Below are 12,233 nucleotides of genomic sequence, written 5' to 3'. Positions count from 1 at the left end.
ACTTTGGCCTGTCAAGAGTAGCTTTCACATCATCTTCTTCAAATTCGGATATTACTGACTCGGGGGCGGGAGGAGGTGGCGGTAATACGGGCACAAGAGGCATCTCCTGCGGAAGCGGGGCAGGAGGCTCTGTTACAGTTAGAGATCGTATTGCCTGATAGGCCGTTAGGCGGCTTTCGAGGAAAAATCGGACCTCTTCCAATTTTATGGGGTTTTTCTGTATACACCGCTCTATTGCTGATACTATGACCATGGCGGCATCCTTCCTGGGATATTGAAAGATACCGGCAGAGAATAATGGTATGGCCATTGTGCGTTGAGGCATCGTACTGGGGGGGGGACAGAGGAGGCATACAGGATTGCATTCTTGACAGCCTCAGTAAGTAATTGTTGGGACCTAGTAATGTTGGTAGGATTATATCATGGTCCCACTGCATTTATTACATATTGGCACGGCAGCTGTCCTGCTCTGGTTGCTGCGACCTGGCCTGTTTCTACCTGGCCATACGTTTGTATATATGAATTAGATTCTTCCTGTATCATGGGTCCGCCTTTCTGTAAAATTGTTGCGGCCAGTCCTCCAGCATGGTGGAGTTGATTAGTTGCGGCATTTACTATGGCCCCAACGTGCTGCTTCGTAAGATCCCCTGTCCCTATCCTAAAGAGCACATCATGACGGTGGGGTCCAGGAATCACATTGGAATACATTTCCTGGAAATCTTCTATCTCCTCTGTGTATCCCGTCTCTGAGCGGGTGTCTAAAGTAGGAGGGGGTGGATACTCTTAACCACTAGCAATACTAGGCATAGCAGGGACTGGTGCTGGTGGTGGCTGATACTAAGTGCCGTCAGCGTTTAGCAAGGGAAAGGTGGGGGCTACAACTCTGGGTCTTCTTGCTCCACAACTGTAACAGACCTCTCTCCACTGAGGATTAGTAACTCCGCATACGTCACAAATCCACCCGGCAGGATCATAGGGTGGGGGCGCACTGAGTTTTGGCAACCCAGGATATATTGGTGCTTTGGGGTTGAGGGGCACAGAGCTTACAGTCGGGAGAAGAGGCTTGATTTCCTGGGGAGGGACCATATTATCTAACAGGGAGCCCCCTGTCCCAGATCATCATTTTTTGTTGTATGACTTTCTGGCACATTACTCTGTCATTTCGCCTTCTTGTACCACAAAACATCCAGTCTTTGTCATAGTAGTAGACAGCTTTCACTTTTCAACGTAACAATAACAGAAACAACCAGAATTCACTTCCTCTTCTACTTCCACATAACCTTCATCACACAATTCATGTGCCAGAATTCCTCAGCCTCTTTAAGCAAACCATCATCAATCAACCTTCCTTTATTCTTTCTGATACCTTCATCCCATAGCGTAGGCTGTAGCCTCCCGCCCTTAGGAAAACCCATGATTGAGAATATTTTTCCGGCATTCCTAACAGATTTTTTTCCCCGTCTTTGAACCATAAGACTAACAATATCAGATCCATCACACAAATCCAAACTCTTCTTTTTCTTCCACGGAAACATGATTCTCCTTTAGAGCTAAATATCCTTACTTCAGTTGTGCACAGTACTGGAGCGTCCGTACAGTCTGTTCCACCGGGTCTATCCCCTACTGGGTTGGCCCAAAATTCCAACACGGTACTCAGTGAAAGGAGGAGGGTGTCTTAGACTATCCCTCCGGACACCTCTGGTTATATATATCTATATATTCCTGAGTTACGTATCCTACCCATTCTTCGATCACCTCACCACGCCTGATTCTAACAGTGATCAGGATTTCAGGATATTTTGACTAAAAAGAGAATTACAATCTCTGGTCAATCCGGGGCGTCCATCCCTTATGAGATACGGTTCCAACACTGGGCCCCCAACAGAACTACACCTCTATATGATTCCACCCAAAAATCACCCCACCATCGGGGACAACCTCAGATCTTCTTTGCAGCAATAAACACAGGAAAACCACACCAAGCGGTCAGTCTGAACAGTATAACTGCCAACTTACCGTGGTTGTCGTGGGGGATGATCAGTCCCAATTTTGATGGAGCCACTAAAATTTGGCAAAAACACAATATGAACATAGCCTTAGGCTTTTTTATTAGTTTCCTCCCCAATGCACAGTATTTTATTTTCTGCACCTTTCTTACTTCTGCAATAAAAAGTATGGGGGGAACATACATTAAACAGATCTGAGAATAATGGAGCAGGAGAAAACCTTGTGTAAACCGGTAAAAAGTAAGTGACAGCACTCAATGCCAGGCAGCATCTGCAAAAGAATATTCAATTTCCGAGCACTTCAGAGGAGAAATGTAGAATCTATTGTAAGTTTGGCCCTCTTATGTCCTATGTGAAGCCTCATTTACAGCTGCAATTTGGGGCTTCGTGGAGAGGATGGAAATGTCAGCAATTAGATTAAAACATGGGATGGGAAAGCTTAAAGAGAACTATAACATTGTACAGGTAGTGATATGTGGACAGCACGGTATAGAGACGGAGAAGCTGAGCAGGATTATATATGGTTTGTAGGAAAAGATTCTGTATATTTGCATTTTATTCATTCAAAGCCCTTATTTAACATATAGGAGTCCAGTGGGCGGTCCTATCAGTGGGCTGCTTGCTGTAAGTTTGATAAAATCCCTGATTTATCAGCAGGAGATTATCACTATAGGACTAGTAAACCTCCTGCCGGGTAGTCCTCTTTATTTATGATCTCTGTAAAACTCCGCCCTCATCACTGATTGGCAGCTTTGGCAGTGTACACAGAAAGCTACCAATCAGTGGTGTGGGCGGGGTTATACAGAGCTCCGCATTCAGAGAACTGCTAGATGTGTATCAAGGCAAACAGGGCTTTTATCCATACTGCAGCACCCAGGAAGGTAAGTGGCACATCACTGGAATCCTTGTCTCTACCGCTACCTTTACATCAGATTGGGGATCAAAAACCTAGTGACCGTTTTCCTTTAGGTGAGATACTTTTCTGGTCTAGTTACAACTAATAAGTAGTGATGAGCGCAAGTGCTCGTTACTCGAGTGTGCGTAGGGTGCTTGTTTACATACCGAGCATCACGGGTGCTTGGGTGACATGTTCAAGTCCCCGCGGCCATATGTTTCACAGCTGTTTGCCACAAAATATGGGGGGATTGCCCTTGTTTGTCAGGTAATCCCATCATGTTTTGTTGCCGCGAAACAAATAGCCGCGGGAACTCGAGCATGTCACTCCAGCACCCGCGATCCTCGGTGCGTACCAGAGCACCCTAGGCAAACTTGAGTAACGAGCACTTGCGCTCATCACTACTAATAAGGAATACCTGAAAAACCCAAATATATATACACATAAATCTATGTATTGATACATAACATTATTGTTTGTGTTCTATATTATTGTTGGTTTTTGCACATTTTCTTTTAAGCTTTACTATTTTTCCGGTCAGTTTGTTTCCATTTTTCACTTTGTCTCATCGGAGCTCCTGTTGTATGCATAAAGGTTTCTTGGTCACAGAAGAACACCGTCTTTACCCATTTGCCATTCTTCGCGTGTCACCAGCTTGCGTTAGCATGTACAGTGTGTAGCTGTTCGATGTTCCAGGTCTGTCCTACATCTGACATGTGGGCACCGGCGCTCTCGAGGGCGCGCGTCTGGTGATAACCTCCTAACACCTGTGGTGCGGTGTGTGTGGAGTACACAATAACCCTCTCTGCTTTTATTCCAGATACCGTGGCTATTAATTTCGGGAAACTTGACAGCAAATCGTCCTCAGAGGTGGCAACGCTGAGAGTGGAAGATCTGGTGAAGCAATATTTCCAAACCGCAGAAAAGGTGAATGTGAATCTAGTAGCACATTTCATTATCAAAATAAATACACAATTTTGTTATATATGTGTATATATATATATATATATATATATATATATATATATATATATATATATATATATATACACACATACTGCTTTGGCAAAAATTAAGAGACCACTGCAAAATGTTCAGTTTGTCTGATTTTTCTCTTTATAGATAAATTTTTGAGTAAAATGTAAATTGTTCTTTTAGTCTATAAACTTCTGACAACATGTCTCCGAAGGTCCAAGCAATACATTTTGTTTGTTTTTTTCTGAAAAGCAAAAATGTTCAAAATTAAAAAATAACCAGTGCTTTCAGACCTCAAATAATGCAAAGAAAACAAGGTAATGGTCATATAGAAACTACAATACTAATGTTTTAACTCAGGAAGAGTTCAGAAATCAATATTTTGTGGAATAACTTAAGATTTTTAATCACAGCTTTCATGCGTCTTGGCATGCTTTCCACCAGACACACTGCTTCTGGTGCAAACATGTGATCAGTTCTTCTTTGTTTGATGGCTTGTGACGATCCATCATCCTCTTGATTACATTCCAGAGGTTTTCAATGGGGTTCAGGTCTGGAGATTGGGCTGCCCATGACAGGGTTTTGATGTGGTGGTCTCTTAATGTTTGCCAGAGCTGTATATATATTTATATTTATTTATTGTAGGTTAAGGGCTCGGTCACACATTGCATTCATTTCTTTTGCCCTTCTCTAGAAGGATGGAGGCAGAGGGGCTCTTAAATACTTGGCCGCGCCATTACGCACCGAGCGCCTTTACTTGGTTTGGACAGTCAGTCCTCATTCTGATGTCATACATAGTAACATAGTAACATAGTTAGTAAGGCCGAAAAAAGACATTTGTCCATCCAGTTCAGCCTATATTCCATCATAATAAATCCCCAGATCTACGTCCTTCTACAGAACCTAATAATTGTATGATACAATATTGTTCTGCTCCAGGAAGACATCCAGGCCTCTCTTGAACCCCTCGACTGAGTTCGCCATCACCACCTCCTCCGGCAAGCAATTCCAGATTCTCACTGCCCTAACAGTAAAGAATCCTCTTCTATGTTGGTGGAAAAACCTTCTCTCCTCCAGACGCAAAGAATGCCCCCTTGTGCCCGTCACCTTCCTTGGTATAAACAGATCCTCAGCGAGATATTTGTATTGTCCCCTTATATACTTATACATGGTTATTAGATCGCCCCTCAGTCGTCTTTTTTCTAGACTAAATAATCCTAATTTCGCTAATCTATCTGGGTATTGTAGTTCTCCCATCCCCTTTATTAATTTTGTTGCCCTCCTTTGTACTCTCTCTAGTTCCATTATATCCTTCCTGAGCACCGGTGCCCAAAACTGGACACAGTACTCCATGTGCGGTCTAACTAGGGATTTGTACAGAGGCAGTATAATGCTCTCATCATGTGTATCCAGACCTCTTTTAATGCACCCCATGATCCTGTTTGCCTTGGCAGCTGCTGCCTGGCACTGGCTGCTCCAGGTAAGTTTATCATTAACTAGGATCCCCAAGTCCTTCTCCCTGTCAGATTTACCCAGTGGTTTCCCATTCAGTTTGTAATGGTGATATTGATTCCTTCTTCCCATGTGTATAACCTTACATTTATCAAATTTCCAATTTATGTCCAATTTCTCCTTTGCCTCATTGGGGGACACAGGACTGTGGGTGTATGCTTCTGCCGCCAGGAGGCTGATACTAAGTAAACATAAAAAAAAGTTTAGCTCCTCCTCCGTAGTATACACCCTGACACTGGCTACCAGAGAACCCAGTTCTTGCTTAGTATCCGAAGGAGGCACACCTCTGGGTCCCGGATCCTTTGGACCCTTTTTCATCACTACATCATATGGATTGAGAGGGGCGACGGACCCTTTTGAGGGTCCGATCTCCCCAAAACCAGCAACGGGCAAGCACGTGCGAGTATTCTCCACGTATCCTTTCCCGCGACGTGAGATCATACACCGGACTTGGCCCGGACCACCCTGAGGTATTTAGACCCTAGGCTGTACAGGTGCCCCTAGACGTCCGTGTGTCCCCCTTGTTTCTACACATCTGCTCCCTGCGGTGTTAGATGTGGTGATGGACGGTCCCTCTCCTTGTCCTAGTGCAGGAAATGGAGCTAGGGTTCCTGCACCGTCATTTTGATCAGACCGCTGGATTCCTGCTAATACGCTGGCCCTGTGTACTCAGCTGCATGGGGGGGCAGAGAAGGGGGCTCCTGTCACCGGCGCAGTTTACCTTAAAAGCCTCCTGGCATCTCTGCGCCGATCTAGTGAGCGAAGCTGCGGTTCCCTCCCCATCCGGCGCCAGAGCTTCGTCGGCGCTGCGGTCCCTTTTTTGCATCCCGGCGCTGCAGCAGTACAGTGCGGCCGGCGCCGCGGCCTTTTCCGGGTCTGCAGGCCCCGGCCCGGCGTCCAGCTTGCACTTCCGGGTCATTCTGGCTCCAGCAAACCGCGCTGTGTGGCTCTGCCCCCTCTGGCGCGTCTACTTCCAGTTCCGCCCCCTCCTTTCCTCCTCCTTGCCCGGCCTAGGGAAAACATCGAGGCCCCGGCTTCAAGCCTTCTATAGGCCGCATCGCATTTCGGCGGTTCCGCCTCCTGTGATCTACTGAGGATAAAGACTGCATCGGGGGTTCAGTCCACAATGCACTCGTGGGGACACAGGACTGGGGTAAGTGCTTCTCCCCCAGCTGACAGCAGAAGCATTTTTTTTTTTTCCCCCAGCCTCAGACCTTGGGTATAGCATTTACGGATTACCATGTCTAGAAGGGTCAAAGCTCACACGGTCTTATATACCGTTTGTGTGGCTTGTCGTGCTGCATTTCCGCATGCCCAGAGTAATCGTCTTTGCAAGGCCTGTGATTCTGAACGCACCCAGGAGCCTCCCCCTGCTAGGTCTCCAGCAATCTCTCCGACTCCTGCCCCTCAAGCAGAGGCTGGGGCAGTTCCACCGGAATAGGTCTCGTCCTTGTCGCAATCCATGGCGTCCCTAACTGAAGCAATTAAATCCCTTCAGACCCCGGCGGTCAGGGCCAGCAGCCCATCTGTCTCGGAGAAGGCCTCAGGGTCCCAGGAGCCTTCGGCCTGCAGGGGCCGGGCTCGCACTAGACAGACGCGTGGAAAGCGAATCCGCACAGCGTCGCCTAGACCGTCAGGTGCTTCGGCATCCTGGAGCTCTGTATCACGTTCTCCTTCTTCAGCTGAGAGCGGGGAAGTTGAGGCAGACTATGAGTCAGAAGAGTCCCTTAATTTTGAGACTCCTGTGTTTCAGGAATCTGTAGATAGCCTGATTGAGGCTGTCAATCAGTCCCTGGGGATAGAGGATGAGCTCGCCTCATCCTCAGATCACAAAGTCTCATTTAAACGGGCCAAACGAGCCCATAGTTTTTTCCTCCCACTCCGAGTTTGAGGACCTGATTCGGCGTAAACGAGAGCACCAGGACAAGCGTTTTTCAGGCCAAAAAGCCTTGAAGGCTAGGTATCCCTTTGCTACTGAGCTATGTAGTAAATGGGCAGAAAGTCCTTCTGTAGATCCTCCGGTGTCCCGTTTAGCCTCTAACACTTTGCTATGTCTTCCTAGTGGCTCATCAATTAAGGATCCTACGGATCATCTTATAGAGAGCTTGACTCGTTCCGTTTTTGAGGCTTCAAGTTCTGCACTTTTTCCCTCTTTTGCGGCAACTTGGGTTGCTAAAGCTATGGTTTCTTGGTCAGAGTCTTTAACAAAGGCTCTTCAGGAAAGGCATTTGCCAGCAGAGTTGCAGATAGCTATCTGATCAATGCATCCTAAAGGTACTGTCACACTAGACGATATCGCTAGCGATCCGTGACGTTGCAGCGTCCTCGCTAGCGATATCGTCCAGTGTGACAGGCAGCAGCGATCAGGCCCCTGCTGGGAGATCGCTGGTCGGGGAAGAAAGTCCAGAACTTTATTTCGTCGCTGGACTCCCCGTAGACATCACTGAATCGGCGTGTGTGACACCGATTCAGCGATGTCTTCACTGGTAACCAGGGTAAACATCGGGTAACTAAGCGCAGGGCCGCGCTTAGTAACCCGATGTTTACCCTGGTTACCAGCGTAAAAAAACAAACAGTACATACTTACATTCAGCTGTCTGTCCCTTGCCGTCTGGTTCCTGCACTGACTGCTGGCCGTAAAGTGAAAGCAGAGCACAGCCACAGCGGTGAGTCACCGCTGTGTGACTCACCGCTGTGCTGTGCTTTCACTTTCACTTTACGGCCAGCAGTCAGTGCAGGAACCAGACGGCAAGGGACAGACAGCTGAATGTAAGTATGTACTGTTTGTTTTTTTACGCTGGTAACCAGGGTAAACATCGGGTTACTAAGCGCGGCCCTGCGCTTAGTTACCCGATGTTTACCCTGGTTACCGGGGACCTCGGGATCGTTGGTCGCTGGAGAGCTGTCTGTGTGACAGCTCTCCAGCGACCAAACAGCGACGCTGCAGCGATCCGGATCGTTGTCGGTATCGCTGCAGCGTCGCTAAGTGTGACGGTACCTTTAGATGCTGCAGATTGTGCCTCATCTGCTGCGGCTAATGCAATTGCCATTAGAAGAGCACTCTGGTTAAGAACATGGTGGGCAGACTCTACCTCTAAAAAGTCGCTTACAACCCTCCCGTATCAGGGAGGTCGCTTGTTCGGAGAGAAGCTGGATCAGCTTATTTCTGACTCCACAGGAGGGAGGAGTAAATTTCTTCCTCAGCAGAGGATTAGACAGCCTTTTCGTCATCAATTCCAGGCCCGTTTCAGACCCTTTTGTAATGCTAGATGGGCTCCAGCATCAGGCTCAGCTGCGTAAGTCGAACCAATCAGGACCGAGACAATCGAGTCTCCTATATGGCCAACCAGGGGGGAAGAATGCGCTCCCATTCAAAGGTTTTCGGCCAAGTGACTGGAGGCCTCCTCGGAGTGTCTCCAACAGAGTAGGCGGACGTCTACTTTTGTTTCGCCAGGTCTGGCTTCAGGTAATCCACGACCAGTGGGTGGGAGAGCTCGTGTCTTCAGGTTACAAGATAGAGCTGGTCCGTCTGCCTCCTCCCCGGTTCTTCTCATCCCGTCTTCCCATGTCCGAGTCCTTCCGACAAGACCTGTACAATTCCATAGAATCCCTTTGTCTCAGCGGAGTCATTTCTCCAGTTCCAAGGGAGGAAAGTTTTCAAGGATTTTATTCCAATCTTTTTGTAGTACCCAAAAAGGATGGAACAGTAAGGCCTATTCTAGATCTAAAACTCTTAAACAGGTTTGTCCGCGTTCGTCACTTTCGGATGGAATCACTCCGGTCAGTCATCGCCTCTCTGGAAAAGGGAGAGTTCTTGGCCTCAATAGACATTCAGGATGCCTACCTACATATTCCCATTTTTCCTCCTCCTCAAAGGTTCCTCCGGTTTGCCTTAAACAATCTACACTTCCAGTTCTCGGCTTTACCCTTCGGGCTGGCCTCCGCTCCCAGGGTGTTCACAAAAGTCATGTCAACTGTGGTGTCCATTCTGCACTCCTGGGGCGTAGTGGTCTTGCCATACCTAGATGATCTTCTGATCAAGGGGCCGACTTTTCAATCTTGCAGGAAAAATGTCGGCATCGCTCTAGACACCCTTTCTCGTCTAGGTTGGCTAGTAAATTTAAGGAAGTCATCCCTACAACCATCTCGGAGGATCTCATTTCTAGGCATGATCTTCGACACTTCTCAAGCCCTATCAATCCTTCCCCAAGACAAGGTCCTAGCCCTTCGGCGGGAAGTGAGGAATCTTCAGCAACCGTACTCTCATACGATCTGGTCCTGCATGAGGGTGTTAGGAAAGATGGTTGCAACTATAGAGGCAGTTCCATTTGCACAGCTTCATCTTCGACCTCTCCAACAGGCAATCCCAGCAGTGTGGAACAGAAATCCACTCTCCCTCAACCGCAGATTTCGGTTGTCTCTCCAGGTCAGGCAGGCCGTCTCTTGGTGGCTAAACAGCTCATCCCTACTCAGAGGGAAGCCCTTTCACCCAACCAATTGGCTAGTGGTTACAACAGATGCCAGTCTCCTGGGTTGGGGAGCAGTGTTCTTTCACCACACAGTTCAGGGGCGCTGGTCTCCTCAGGAATCAGTCCTCTCCATCAATCTCTTAGAGATTCGAGCAGTTCGGCTAGCCTTGCAACATTTCCACCATCTTCTGGCGGGTCACCCTGTCCGAATTCAATCGGACAACGCCACAGCGGTGGCCTACATAAATCACTAGGGGGGCACCCGCAGCAAGGCAGCCATGCAGGAAGTAAAACAAATACTGCTCTGGGCAGAGAAAAATCACTCAGTGATTTCAGCAGTCCACATTCCGGGCGAAGAAAACTGGGCGGCAGATTTCCTAAGCCGTCAGGGTCTAGCATCCGGGGAATGGTCTCTCCATCCCGAGGTATTTCTGCAGATATGTCATCTTTGGGGGACTCCGGACGTGGATCTAATGGCGTCCAAGGGGAATGCCAAGGTACCCAGGTTTGTCTCCCGGTACCGAGACCCACAGGCAATCGCCGTGGATGCGCTAGTACTATCTTGGAACCAATTTTATCTCTCTTATCTGTTCCCCTCTGGCACTGGTACCGAGGGTAATCAAGAAAATCAAGTCAGAAAGAGTACCTGCTATTCTGATCGCCTCGGATTGGCCACGATGGACCTGGTATGCGGACCTAGTACAGCTTCTTACCGGGGTTCCATGGCGGCTCCTTGATCGGCCGGATCTTCTATCTCAAGGGACGATCTACCACCAGAACTCAGGGGTCCTATGTTTGACGGCCTGGCCGTTGAATCTTGGGTTTTAACTCAGGCAGGGTTCTCCCAAGAGGTAGCAAATACCATGATCAGTGCACGTAAAACTGGTTCGGCCAGAATTTACTATCACACTTGGAAAGTTTTCCTTTCTTGGTGTAGAGAGCGTGGGCTGCCTCCTTTGCGCTTTTCCGTCCCAAATATTCTAGCCTTTCTTCAAGCAGGCCTGGATTCAGGGCTTGCTCCAAGTACTCTTAAAAGGCAGATTTCGGCCTTATCGGTCCTTTTTCAGCGCAGGATTGCTACTAACCGTCAGGTCAGAACTTTTTTCCAGGGAGTCGCTCATAAGGTCCCTCCTTGTAGGACTCCTTTTGAAGCTTGGGACCTTAATTTGGTCTTAAGGGCTTTGCAGGAAGCTCCTTTTGAGCCTCTTCAGGATATTTCCTTAACGTTCCTTTTTCTTGGAAAGTTGTATTTTTAGTGGCCATAACTTCCATAAGGCGGGTATCAGAGCTGGCAGCCCTCTCCTGTCGTACTCCCTTTCTACGTTTTCATCAGGACAAGGTAGTACTCAGACCAGTGCCTTCCTTTTTGCCGGAGGTTGTTTCCTCATTCCACTTTAATGAGGATATTGTTCTGCCCTCTTTTTGTCCGGCGCCTACGCACCGTGTAGAAAAAGCTCTTCATACCTTGGACCTGGTGAGAACGCTGAGGAGATACATTTCCCGTACGGCCCCTTTTCGCCAGACAGATGCTTTGTTTGTCCTCCCGGAGGGTCGCAGGAAGGGATGCGCGGCCTCAAAATCTACCCTGGCCAGGTGGATACGGGCGACCATTCAGGAGGCCTATCGCGCCAAGGGCGTGATGGTTCCGGCTGGAATCAAGGCTCATTCCACTAGAGCAGTGGGGGCTTCCTGTGCCATTCGGCACCAGGCCTCAGCAGAACAGGTTTGCAAAGCTGCGACCTGGTCTAGTCTGCATACTTTTGCCAAACATTATAATATTCACTCCCAGATCTCTGCAGATGCGAGTCTGGGTAGAAGAATTCTTCAAGCGGCAGTGACGCATTTATAGACAACCGTTATCTGGATGTTTATTACTGGTGAGTTAAGGTACCGTCACACATAACGATATCATTAACGATATCGTTGCTTTTTGTGACGTAGCAACGATATCGTTACCGAAATCGTTATGCGTGACAGCGACCAACGATCAGACCCATGCTGGGAGATCGTTGGTCGCTGGGGAATGATCAGAACTTTATTTTGGTCGCTGATCTCCCGCTAACATCGCTGAATCGGCGTGTGTGACGCCGATTCAGCGATGTCTTCACTGGTAACCAGGGTAAATATCGGGTTACTAAGCACAGGGCCGCGCTTAGTAACCCGATGTTTACCCTGGTTACCATTGTAAATGTGAAAAAAACAAAACACTACATACTTACATTCCAGTGTGTGGTCACGTCCCTCGCCTTCAGCTTCCCACACTGACTGTGAGCGCCGGCCGGCCGTAAAGCAGAGCACAGCGGTGACGTCACCGCTCTGCTTTACGGCCGGCCGGTGCGCCGCTCATAGTCAGTGCGGGAAGCTGAAGGCAAGGGA

General features: G+C 48.2%; 1 protein-coding gene across 3 annotated transcripts in view; it reads left to right on the top strand.

The window, feature by feature from the left end:
- MRE11 (MRE11 homolog, double strand break repair nuclease) overlaps positions 1–12,233 on the top strand; it is a 329,642-nt gene that overhangs the window by 142,340 nt on the left and 175,069 nt on the right. For all 3 annotated transcript variants that reach the window (XM_069759160.1, XM_069759161.1, XM_069759159.1), the window contains exon 12: positions 3,722–3,828. In XM_069759160.1, coding sequence (XP_069615261.1) covers positions 3,722–3,828 — 107 coding nt within the window. The remainder of the gene's footprint in view (positions 1–3,721; positions 3,829–12,233) is intronic.

Source organism: Ranitomeya imitator, chromosome 3, assembly GCF_032444005.1.
Source record: "Ranitomeya imitator isolate aRanImi1 chromosome 3, aRanImi1.pri, whole genome shotgun sequence".
Lineage (NCBI taxonomy): Eukaryota > Metazoa > Chordata > Amphibia > Anura > Dendrobatidae > Ranitomeya > Ranitomeya imitator.
Note: the sequence above shows the minus strand (reverse complement) of the source record. Positions and strands in the feature narration are given on the sequence as shown.